This window comes from Alligator sinensis, unplaced genomic scaffold (assembly GCF_000455745.1).
Source record: "Alligator sinensis unplaced genomic scaffold, ASM45574v1 scaffold386_1, whole genome shotgun sequence".
Classification (NCBI taxonomy): domain Eukaryota; kingdom Metazoa; phylum Chordata; order Crocodylia; family Alligatoridae; genus Alligator; species Alligator sinensis.
The window spans coordinates 355,879-366,884 of NW_005841996.1; the positions used below are offsets into that span (position 1 = coordinate 355,879).

At 44.0% G+C, this 11,006-nt stretch overlaps 1 protein-coding gene across 4 annotated transcripts in view; it reads right to left on the reverse strand.

Annotated features, from left to right (window-relative positions):
* Window positions 1–6,651, reverse strand: part of EXOC3 (exocyst complex component 3) — a 41,727-nt gene extending 35,076 nt beyond the window's left edge. The window contains exons 1-3 of one of the 4 annotated variants that reach the window (XM_014518914.2): window positions 6,610–6,651; window positions 3,731–3,897; window positions 833–1,023 (exon numbers count right to left, since the gene is read on the reverse strand). In XM_014518914.2, coding sequence (XP_014374400.1) covers window positions 833–976 — 144 coding nt within the window. In that variant the 5' untranslated portion in view covers window positions 977–1,023; window positions 3,731–3,897; window positions 6,610–6,651. Of the gene's footprint in view, window positions 1–832; window positions 1,024–3,730; window positions 3,898–6,249; window positions 6,590–6,609 lie in introns of those variants that run through there. The other 3 variants (XM_025201487.1, XM_006021498.3, XM_025201488.1) reach the window with 3 other exon arrangements.
* Window positions 6,652–11,006: the final 4,355 nt, after the last annotated feature.

The window sequence follows — 11,006 nt, forward strand, 5'->3', positions numbered from 1 at the left end:
AAACAGTTTGAGGCACCAGGTGACTTTACACACAAGCTTTAAAACTAGAGGTGCACCGATACATTGGTCCGTACCATATCGGCACTGATAAAAGGAAAATTAACATTATCGGAAATTGGCTTTTTTTGGCTGGCGTGGCCAATAGTGTCACTGATAAATGCTGCATGCACGTGTGCAGCCACAGCATGCATGCAGCCAGGAATGCAGCCCAGCAGCTTGGAGAGCAGCATCTGTCTGGTAAGTCTGCTGTAGGGAAGGTGCAGGGGGGGAACAAATCAAGGCTCTGCAGTGAGGGAGGGAGTGGGGCTGGGGCAGGGGCAGGCACTGAGGAGTAAGTATATATGGAATGTTTGATTATCTTGGAACAAAATTACTATCATATTCAAGGCAATATACCACACTTCAGAGCAGCAATTCTCAACCACAGAACCATAGGGTGCTGCAAGATCCTTTTAAGGGTGTTGCAGGTTAACACTGCTAGGTGCATGCAAACATCTACATGTGAATAACAAGACAAACCCAGAGATGTCAAATAGGAATCCATAGTGTCAAAAAAATTCTGACCTTGTGGTCTTTCTGACTTCTTTGCAACAGAAGTATTGCTCTATTATTTTTCCACAGGCAATAAACAAATGAAAGTGAAGGGCTGGCATTTTCCAAGGGCTACCTTGATCATAAAGGTTGAGAACCACTGCTTTAAAACATACAACTGTTTTTTTGGAATGCTGATTTTACTGAGCAAAGGCTTACAAAAAGCTCTAAAATTAAACCTCACACACATACACTGCTTAATTCAGCACTTTGTTACTGCTGAGTTTCATTAATTTTGTACCTTTAATCGAGCTTCTACTGAAGCCTTCTTACGAGCCTCCCTCCTGCGATACTGCTCCACTTTATCCAATTGGTCAGGACGCTGAAGCATTCCAGCTACTCTCTGTACAGCTGTTGCAACTGCTTCCCTGCCTGTTTCCTCCATTATTGACTAGTATCTCAAAGTGTAAGATCTCTCATAATGTAACAGAACTGGGGGAAAAAAGAATAAAGTATTAAAAAAAAAATCTATTTCCACTTGATAGCTAATTATTACTTCCAGATAAATATTTCTAAAGTATTACTTAATGCACTTACCAAGTGGATAACAAAACATAACTAACTTGATAGCAATATTGTTACATATAATTTCTGCTGTCTTATCAGTATTTAAACAGTTATATCTTGTTTAAAAGATCATTCATTTATATTCCTCTACTTTACACATTTTCTTTAAATCTTCTTTAAAGCATTGCCATTGATAATGTTCTAATTCAGACGGTACCAACAATCATTTGCACGAAGGAACATAACAGGAGTAATTAGGGACCCAACTTATCTGCACCTAACATGGTGCACATAGGGAAAAAGCCTGAGGTATATAACAAAGAGCATCCAGCGCAAGGACCACATGAAATAGCTATTATGTTTGGTGAAGCTGAAGGTTAATATTATTGGAAAGACCAAGGACAGACAAAGCCCAAACAGAAACCTTTCATCTACTTACATACTCATTGAACACACAAGGCTATTTCTTTTTCACCCCCTAATACTCCAAAGCAGAAGTCCTTGAATCCTGCTTTTTCTTACCCTTATGCTCAAGAGCCAAGGACAGTGGCACTTAACGTCATCCACAAATATTGGAACTGATGGAGAGGTCAGACTTTTCAAGGGTACCAACAAAAACATGCTTACAACAAAAATCTCTGGCAGCAAAGAAATTGGTGCCCAAACTAATTAGTTTCTGTCTGGGAACAGCCACCATTCAGTCCTCCGTATCTAGAATCTCCTGGCATCACTAGACATAGATGACTGCCCAAGTTTAAGGCACTAAAATAGCCCTGGAATTAGGTACAACTTCAGAACATAAAACTGTAAGGAGTCTCCTGGGCCATCTTGGAGATTAACCATGTACTTTCACAAACCAGGAATCTCCAAACTGCCAATTCAATCTATTACACCAAGTAAAAGGCACAATACCCACTCTGCAAATACCAGAGAAAGAATTGACATAAAGGCTCTTGCTTCTTAGTTTATCAAGCTTCAACGGCAACAAAGGCCTCCTCTGTCTATCTGGGAATGGGGCTCCGACTCAAGGACAAAGATCTGAATAATACTATTGACATGCTTTGTATTTCTAGAATACACATTTTTAAAAAGTTTTAAAGCTTTAAATACTCCTCCAAAAGAACACAAATTGCAAAACTTGATATGCAAGATTCTGAATATAGAAAAGTAAAATATCAAACAATAGATTATGTGGGAAATCATACTAAGAAGAAACGGAACCAGGAAACTTTACAATAACTATTTTTTCAGAGATCGTGCTTTCTCTGTCAAAGATAATACTAAAAGTTATCTTCCAAACATCCGGTCTCCACTTATGAAACTTATGACAACACACACAGATTTTATTCATCTCAGGGTATGCCTACACATCTGCTATACCATTATTTCACTTCGATACATCATTTTAAAAAATAAATCTCAGAAAATTTTGGATTAAATGGAAAACTGCACTTGGTAGAAAGAGGCCCAAGTAATCTGTACTCTCTCGACTGTGTGTTCAAACTGAACATACACATTTGTTTTATTAGGGACTTGTAGATTGAAAGCTCCGTAGTTCAGGATTTGTTGGATTCTTTATTTAAAGTTAAAATTCAGGTTTATTATTAGACACTAAAAGTTACTACATTCAAGATTACAACTCTGTTTGAATGTGGAATAGGGTTTTTTTTTTGTTTTTGCTTTTTTTAAGTTACAGCTGAGAAAAATCAATATTAAAAATGACTCCTTTTGAGAGATTTATCTCACTCTCTCTTTTTCCCAAATCATCCTAATAATAGAGAAGTCCATGTACTGAAACTTTATTCCTAGTAATTTTGGTCCAGTTTTCATAATTGAAAGCTTACATGTAGGGGTGATATATCAGTTGGCTATCAGATCAGAACTGATAAAAGGAGAAATGATGTTATTGGCTACTGACTTTTTAAAACTGTTGTAGCTGATAATTACAGTGGCATGCCCAGAGCACCCTGGCAAGCATAGTCTGGTTCCTGCACTCTACCACTGACCTGAGCTCATGACAGACTATAGGCTCCAGTGAGCAGCAGGAGGCACCGGGGAGCGGTTACAGGGTGCCTTGCTCAGCAACAAAGGGATTGTTCCCAGCTCCTGCTGCTGCTATGGCAAAGCAATGTGCACAGCAGGGGCCTGAGCACTAGGGCTGCATGCAGGAGGGGCAAGGCACTGTGCGAGGGACATTCTACTTCATCAAGCAGCTTTGCAAAAGCAGCTTCTCCCTGGCAACTGCTAGAGCTTGGCTCTGCAGGGCCCACCATGCTGAGACAGCAGCATGCTCTTGGGCTTCAAATGCCCCTGGCACTGCTGTCCACACAAGGGTTCGTCCCACCTGCCCGGGATGGCAGCATAGACTGTGTGGGGAGCAGGGCTGGGGTTAAGAGCCATGAGTGAGGGGGCAACATATGTGGGGAAAAAGGCAGTCACCACCTTCCTCATCAAGGGCTGGAGCAGGCAGGAGGGGTGTGTGTGCGTGTGCGTTGCAAAACAAAGAGGTTTATGTCAATAGCATGCCTTGCACTATTACTAAATACTGGTTATCAGATTGGCATATGTGGTTGGTTAATCATCAACTATAGGCATCGTCCAAGAAAATCTTTATCGGTGTACCCTTACTTACACGCCAGTCTCATCTTCTCTGGAGAATCTCACAAATTTTCCAAAATGGTACCTCTGTCTCATTGCTCAACTGAGCCAAAACCAGCCTCCAAAGATGTCCACTCCCTTTATTCACCAACTCCTCACAGTGTTTCTATTTAAGTCTTGAGAGTATAGGAACTTCTATCTCTACAGAGAACAAGAGAAAGAAAGAGCCATTCTGAAAGAGTCCCTTAACTTAGGGTTAAGACAGGTCTCTGTCCCATTTTCCTCTATCCCACTGGTTGACAGCCCAGAGGTTGCAAGCTTGAGGCCACAGCAGAAGTGTTCATGGCACAGCCCTGTCAAGTTCCAACGTATCTGTGAATTCTGCTAAATACCTTGTCAGAAGGACACGGGAAAGGAAAGGAAGTCCATAATGTTCCTCCCTCCACCCCGAAGATTTTTCTAATTACCTCTAAGCTTTAGAATCAAGGATCCTTGCCACAAGGCAGCTTCATTACCATAGTGAAGGCTTTGGTTAACCCATTAAAAATAAAAGGGGAATACAAATTCACAGAACAGTCAATCCCTTCTACAAATTATGTTGCTCTTAAGTGACAGTTGTTGTTTTAGGGAGTTTCATCTGAATATATGGTTTGAAAAATGTTCCTAGGAAAATGTTGTTGGTAAGAGACTGTTGGTCTTATAAGGTGATGCTACAAACTGTACATCTTTCTGAAATTAAAAAAAACTCCTACTGAACACAAACATGTTTGCACGCACATGCAAACACAGAAACTATAGTCTTCTGAAACTCCCAGTACTCTACATTTCAAAACAACACATGTGCAAAAGCACTTAATCTGCATTCAGTACTGCAGCTATCTTTGTATATATGCACATGCTCAGTTTGACATGTTAGAATGCCCTTTAAGAACAAGAATGTGTCATAACAGAAAATGTGTAAATTCTCATCATCTGTTCAACATGATTTTGGAAACTTACAAAAAAAATCACTCCTAGATTCAAATGAAATGCAACTGTCAGCATAAAATTAGGGCCTTTTTTAGATACATGTAGTATAGAAGGAAAGTAGAAACCATAAAACAAGACTGCAGCCTCTATGCTAACACCACTGTCACCTACAATTCCTGGTGAATTGCCAAGAAAAGAGCCACATCTTGTTTATATGAATTACATAATATAAGCCTGGTCCATGTTAAAAACTCAATAGGAATAACCATTTCTTGGGGGGCTGCTTTTCTTTCTGAACCAAAATAGTGACACAAATGAAATCCCCATTAAGAACGCAGTTACAAGAGCACAGCTCCTGCCTTTCCTTGGCAGAAATGGTCCCTACTAGTAAACAAGGTGTTTTTTCCCAATCTAACCACATTCATTTTAAACAAGACTTGTGAAAACTAATTTCCTTTGCACTGTTGATCAAAGCAACTTAATTCAACAGCAAGGTTGCCACATTCAGCTGCTGTCCATCCACAACGGCTGGAAAGAAAAACTGGAAATGGGAGGTTAGGGCCGTATTATCTGTGAGCACGAGTAACTGGTGCCTCCTGAGTCTGGGGGTGCACCAGATCACTGACAGGGGGGATCGTCGAGCCAGCAGCAAAACCGGAAGTGCAGTTCTGGTTTCACTGCTGGCACACCTCCTACGTGTCACCAATGTCTGTAAAGGCCATTAACACTGTCCTAAAGTGAGGGCAGAGCATCAGTGGGATGTGAAACAGCCTCCTGAATAAGAAACAAATCCTGTCAGAGAACACCTGACCTCTACGCACAAAGCTTCAGGGCAGTGCTTCTCCCCCAGGGCACCAGTTTGCCAGGCATGTAATAATTATCCTATTTGTATAATTTCAACCTTTGCATGATGTACAACCAACAACAGGAAAAGTGTTTAAAATTTATGATGTTATCCAGGCTGTAGCCATATTGGTCTAGAGAAAAAAGCAATCGGGACTCGTAGTAGAGATAGTATCTTTCATTACACCAACTAGATTTTTGCAAAAAAAAAAAAAAAAAAAATAAAGAATTTTTTTTGTGCGTGCAAAAATCTTGTTGGTCTAATAAAAGATATCATCTCTACTATGAGTCCTGACTGCTAAAATGTACACCAGTTTTTGGGGTGTAGGTTTTAGCTGTGTTGGTCTAAGGACATAGGCAGACAAGGTTCCTTGGGTGAATCTGATATCTTTTATTAGACCAACCCAAATAGTTGGAGAACAGTTATTAAGCAAGCTTTCGGGTTCAAAAACCCTTCGTCAGGCTAAGGAAGTTTCAGCAGTTGGTGTGTGCTCTTCCTGGATGGAATGAAAAGTAATGAAGCCAGGGGCTGGGCTGGGGAATTCATTGACACGGCACATGCAAAACCCATGTCACTCTGGGAGCCTGAAGTCACTTTGAGGTTTGCTGTCAGCACTTTCTCATGCCAGCTGGCCTTGAAATAAAGAAATGACTCAACTTTGACGACCCAGTTCCCACCCATTCACTGACGGCTTGTAGTGAGCAATATAAAGTCAAGAAGGAAAAGACTCGCTTGCGTACTTGTTTGCGGATCTGTGATAGCATTTCAGCAAATACGATAATTTGGAGCTTCCAACGCGATCACTTCATATGTAAGACCTGGCCCCGCTGCAGCCTCTTGAAACGCCTCTGAGGCTGCGAGAAGCGCCGAGGGGCCCCAACGCGGCTCACAAGCGAAGCTCAGGAGACGATTATTTTTCTGTAGCGGAGCCAGCGGCGAGGGAAGCTCCCACCTGCGCAGGGCCGCGGGCCAAAGGCGTGGGACAGCCGCTGCCCAACCCCCGTCACAGCCCGTCCCGCACGCTCCCCGCGGCCCCGGGCAGCGCCAGGGGACGAGCCCGCCCCGGGCCCCTGGAGGAGGAGGAGGAGGAGGGGACTCACCCGGCAGGAGCCCGGCTCGGCCCTGTCAATTCGCAACTGCCGAAGCTACGCCCGCGAGTCTCCCCCGCTCCCTCCCATTGCGCCTGCGCTGCAACCCTTCCCCCGCCCCGCTCGACCGTCGCTACTGACCTACTGCGCCTGCGCTGCAACCCTTCCCCTCTGTTCCGTGCGGGCGTACTGCAGGGGAAGGCGGGAGTCTCGCGAGAACCAGGGTTGTGTTCACGGCCGCGCCTGCGACGTTCTTGCACGTGGAGGCCAGCGGGTGGGTTCGAGGCGTGGAGCCAGGTGGTGGGCGGCGGGGCGGGGCCCGGGGCCTGGGGTGAGCGGCAGTGGATCCCAGTGGACAAAGTACCTGCACCTCCTGACCGTGCTCTGCCGCCTGCTTGTGGCTCACCTACCCAGGCCGTGCCCTGGTGTCCCACACAGGGCCAGTGTTGTCAAGTCTCCTCAGAAAAGGGAGCAGCACTGCCTTTCAAAACATGCCTGACCCGTTTCCAAGAGAGGAGAGCAGGGGTGCTTATCAACCCGTGACTCCCCAAAAATTAAAGCAACTTAAAAAAAACAAAAAAGCCTAGTTCTGCTTACTATAAGCAGACTTGGTAACACTACCCACAGGGCTTCTCATGGGGTGGGAAGTTTAGCAGCTGGAGAGTGGTAGCCACTGCCCCTCCGCCCAGCTGTCATGGCTGGATGGGGCTGCCGCCCTGCCCATCCAGTCCCCAGGGCAAAAAACTGGGGTGCCACTGGCCAAACCTCTTTGTGACCCCAGGTCTTCGGCCTAGTTCTCACCTCACCAGACAGGCCTGGTTCTGTATCTTGTCCAGATGGGCCCAGTTCTCCCTTCCTCTGAGGCTGGAGTTGTTTCCTGGTCCCCAGTTCCTCTTTCCTTGTTCACAGTTCCCTGTTCCTTCTTCAGATCCATAGGAGCTAAAAGCATTTGTGTTTATTATACACATGGCTGCCCTCTAGAAAAAGGCAGAGGGTGCTGCCCAACACAAAGCCTGGTTTTTGTATGGCGTTGTGCCACCTGGCAGGTTCTCCCTTGGGCTTTTGTACACCGTGCTCAATAAGGAGCTGAGTTAGGTTGAGACTGTGGGGCAAAATCTGTGTTGAGTCACCATCAGTGACATAGTTCTGCAATCAGGGGACTCTCCGGAAGCACCTTGAACAGGGCACAGCCCACCCTGAAGCTTGATTTTCAAGTATTCTTCCAATAATGTGTTTTGAGACTGCAAATTGATTCTCATTTCTTTTCAATTACAGTTTCCTAGTCAAGGTTTAGAATGATTTGGGAGAGAGGAAGCTGAAGTTGATTGGTTCCTTGTTCCCAGTTCCGTATTCCCAGTTTCTTAATTGTGTAAAGATTAACTTTGAATAAGGAACCTGATTCAGCCTCATTTTGAGAGACAGAGGTCTGCTGATTTCTTTATACATTGTTTTACTTTTGTTATTGTTTCCCTGCACTGTCTGTTAAAATGTGCTGCACTGAAAATTATGCTGAGTTTATTAATTCCCTGCATTCATGTATTGCTTTTTCAGTTCACAATAAGGCAAAGGCATACATAAACAATTCTTGACATTCTTAGAAACTGCAGCTTTAGATACATGCCCATATATTTGATCATATGTGTTACACATGTGTGTAAAATTGTAATATCAGCTTTCCTTTTCCCAGGACGTAATTCAAAGCAGGCATTAGGTGATGTATAGCACTCATATGCTTGAAAACCTAAATAGCTGTAGGAATTAAAGCCCAACTGAAGTCACATTTTACTTTTTGTGGTGTGGAAGAGTTGCTTGGAAAAGCAAGGTCTGCCACCGTGATATTGTTAGAATACTCTGGTCAACTGTTAGCGTCTCTGCAACTGACATGTTTGTTGAGTTGGATAGCAATTTAGCATATAATTCATAATACAAGATTAAATGATTACATGATGGAGGTCTTCTAACAACAGAGCCCCTGATATCCAGGTATAAGTTACACACCCTTGCTCTCTAAAGATCAAACATTAGGTGTAGGTGGGTGTCCTGTACATGAGCAGTGTGAAAGGTGAGGCAGTGATGTCCTGCATGTGAGCACATGAAGTTTTATGTATTCTTTACCAGAAGCATCTTGTTTTCCATGGACTGTCTTTTATTAGACCAACTAAATAGTTGGAAATATTGTTCTTTGCAAGCTTTCAGGCACAAACACCTTTCTTCAGCCTTGGGGAGAGTCTGCTTTTGTTTTGTGCTCTCCTGGATGGAATAGAAGCCAATATGTAAAATGTAGGTCTGTGAAAATGCAAATGCATGGCAGTGTTTTTTCAGTTCTCTTAATTCTCCTTTCTTTCCAGCATGTATGCTTTTCATGCATTTTACCGGTGTGTTGTATTTCTCCTTTTACTTGAGTTTCACTTATTATATGTTGATCATGTTTTCCTGGTCTCCCTTCAGTTCTCATAAAGAACCAAAAACACCCATCCCAGTTGCATTTTGCTTTTTCGTATCAAAAAGGAACATTCATCTGTCTCGATTTCTGTGTTTTTGTTTTTAAACATAATCATGTTAAAACACAGAACATGCTGTATTATTTTAATTTTTTGGCCAAAATGCATCTGTCCATTTGTTTAACTGTAGCAGAAAAATTTGTTTCCACTCATCCTTACAAAAAATTATATTGAATCTTGATGGACATGAAGCAGTAAATATACTTTCCTTGTGGAAAGGAAGCTCCAGACATAACATTTTCTGTAATGTTTTCACAATGCCCTCGAATCACTGTTATTAATGTCAGAGTCACTGCTAGCTAACTGTTTATCAATCTCTAAAATTTTTACTAGGGGTGCACTGATAAAGATCTTTTGGGCCCATACTGATGGCTGATTGTTAACAAACCATATTGGCCAATACCAATCCAATTGCCGATATGCAGCCTGGCAGGTTGGAGAGCAGTGTCCAGTTGGTAAGTCTGTTGGGGGGGAGAGGCATGGAGAGGGCAGATCGAGGCCCCCATGGTGGGGGAGGAAGGGATCTGGGGATGGGGCAGGCTCTGCCAGGGTGGGGCACAGGATGGAGCTGCAAGCTGGAGCTGCAAGCAGCTCATCCTGGGGGAGCCTCCCCCCTGCACCTGTGCACAGGGCAACAGTGGGCTGCTGCTACCTACTTGGGGCCAGAGGTGGTGCCAGGCTCTTCTGGTGTGGCGGGGCTGGGCCAGGGCTGCACTTGGAGTGAGTGGCAGTGGAGCTGGGAGGAGGGGTTAGGAGGGCTGTAGCCCACCCCGTAGCTCCCCCTCCCACTGCCACTGCCACCCAGCTCAAGCGCAGCCCTGCCCCGCCCCACCCCGTTCCAGGAAGAGCCTGGTGCCACTTCTGGAAACAAGTAGGAAGCGACAGCTCACCATTGCCCTGTGCACAGATGCGGAGGAAGCCACCCCTCGCTCCAGCACCCCCACAGACAAGTCGCTCACAGCTCCATCCTGCACCCTGTCCTGGCTAGGCAGCACTTGCCCCAGCCCCGTCCCCTCTTTTCCCTCACCGTGGGGGCCTTTATTTGCCCCCACCCCATGCCCCTTCTCTCCCCCTGCCTCTTGCCCCCAACAGACTTACCAGCCGGATACTGCACACTAAGCTGCTGGGCTGGCCACGTGCATGCATGCGGCATTTATCAGCAACATTATTGGCCACATCAGCCAAAAACAGCTGATTGCTGATAATGTCAATTTCCCTTTTATCAGTGTCGCTATGATATGGACCAATAAATTGGTGCAACTCTAATTTTTACCCCTACAAGTATACTTTGCCCAGTAGTCATAGATTCAGAGCCAAAAATGTGTTTGTTTATATTGTTTTAGGAAATGAATGTCCTCTTCTTTGTCATCATTATTCAGCTGATGACCATACAGCAGTGGTATCTTGAGTAGTGTTAGAATCTGTAAAATGGGGAAATCCTGAATCTATTCATGAATCAAAGGAACCTTCTTTGGTCTTGTGTGGTACCTTGGCAGAGCTACTACTGTTCAGTGCAGTTTCATGCGGTAGACAGAAGCATGATATATTATGTCTACAACATCTTAAGCAGTTTGAAACCCTAGGCAGAGTGAAGTTAATCATTACATGGATCCTGGTTTTCTCTGATAAAAAAAAATCCCAAATTCTCTGATTAAAAAACCCAATAGCCGCATTTTTCTGTGATTAAAATGCAACACCAAATATATAGGTATGAGTTGAATGCCATGTTTTATTGATATATTTACAATTTTAAAGTTATTTGGAAGCCTACCGGTGCCTCAGTCATTATAATAAAATAAATCCTAAATATCTTTTGGCATTTGATTTTGGTTTTTGTTTTTTAATCATAGAAAATCAGAGCTATCCCTGCCCCCCTTTGCTCACCAGGATACGGGTCTAGCTGAGGCT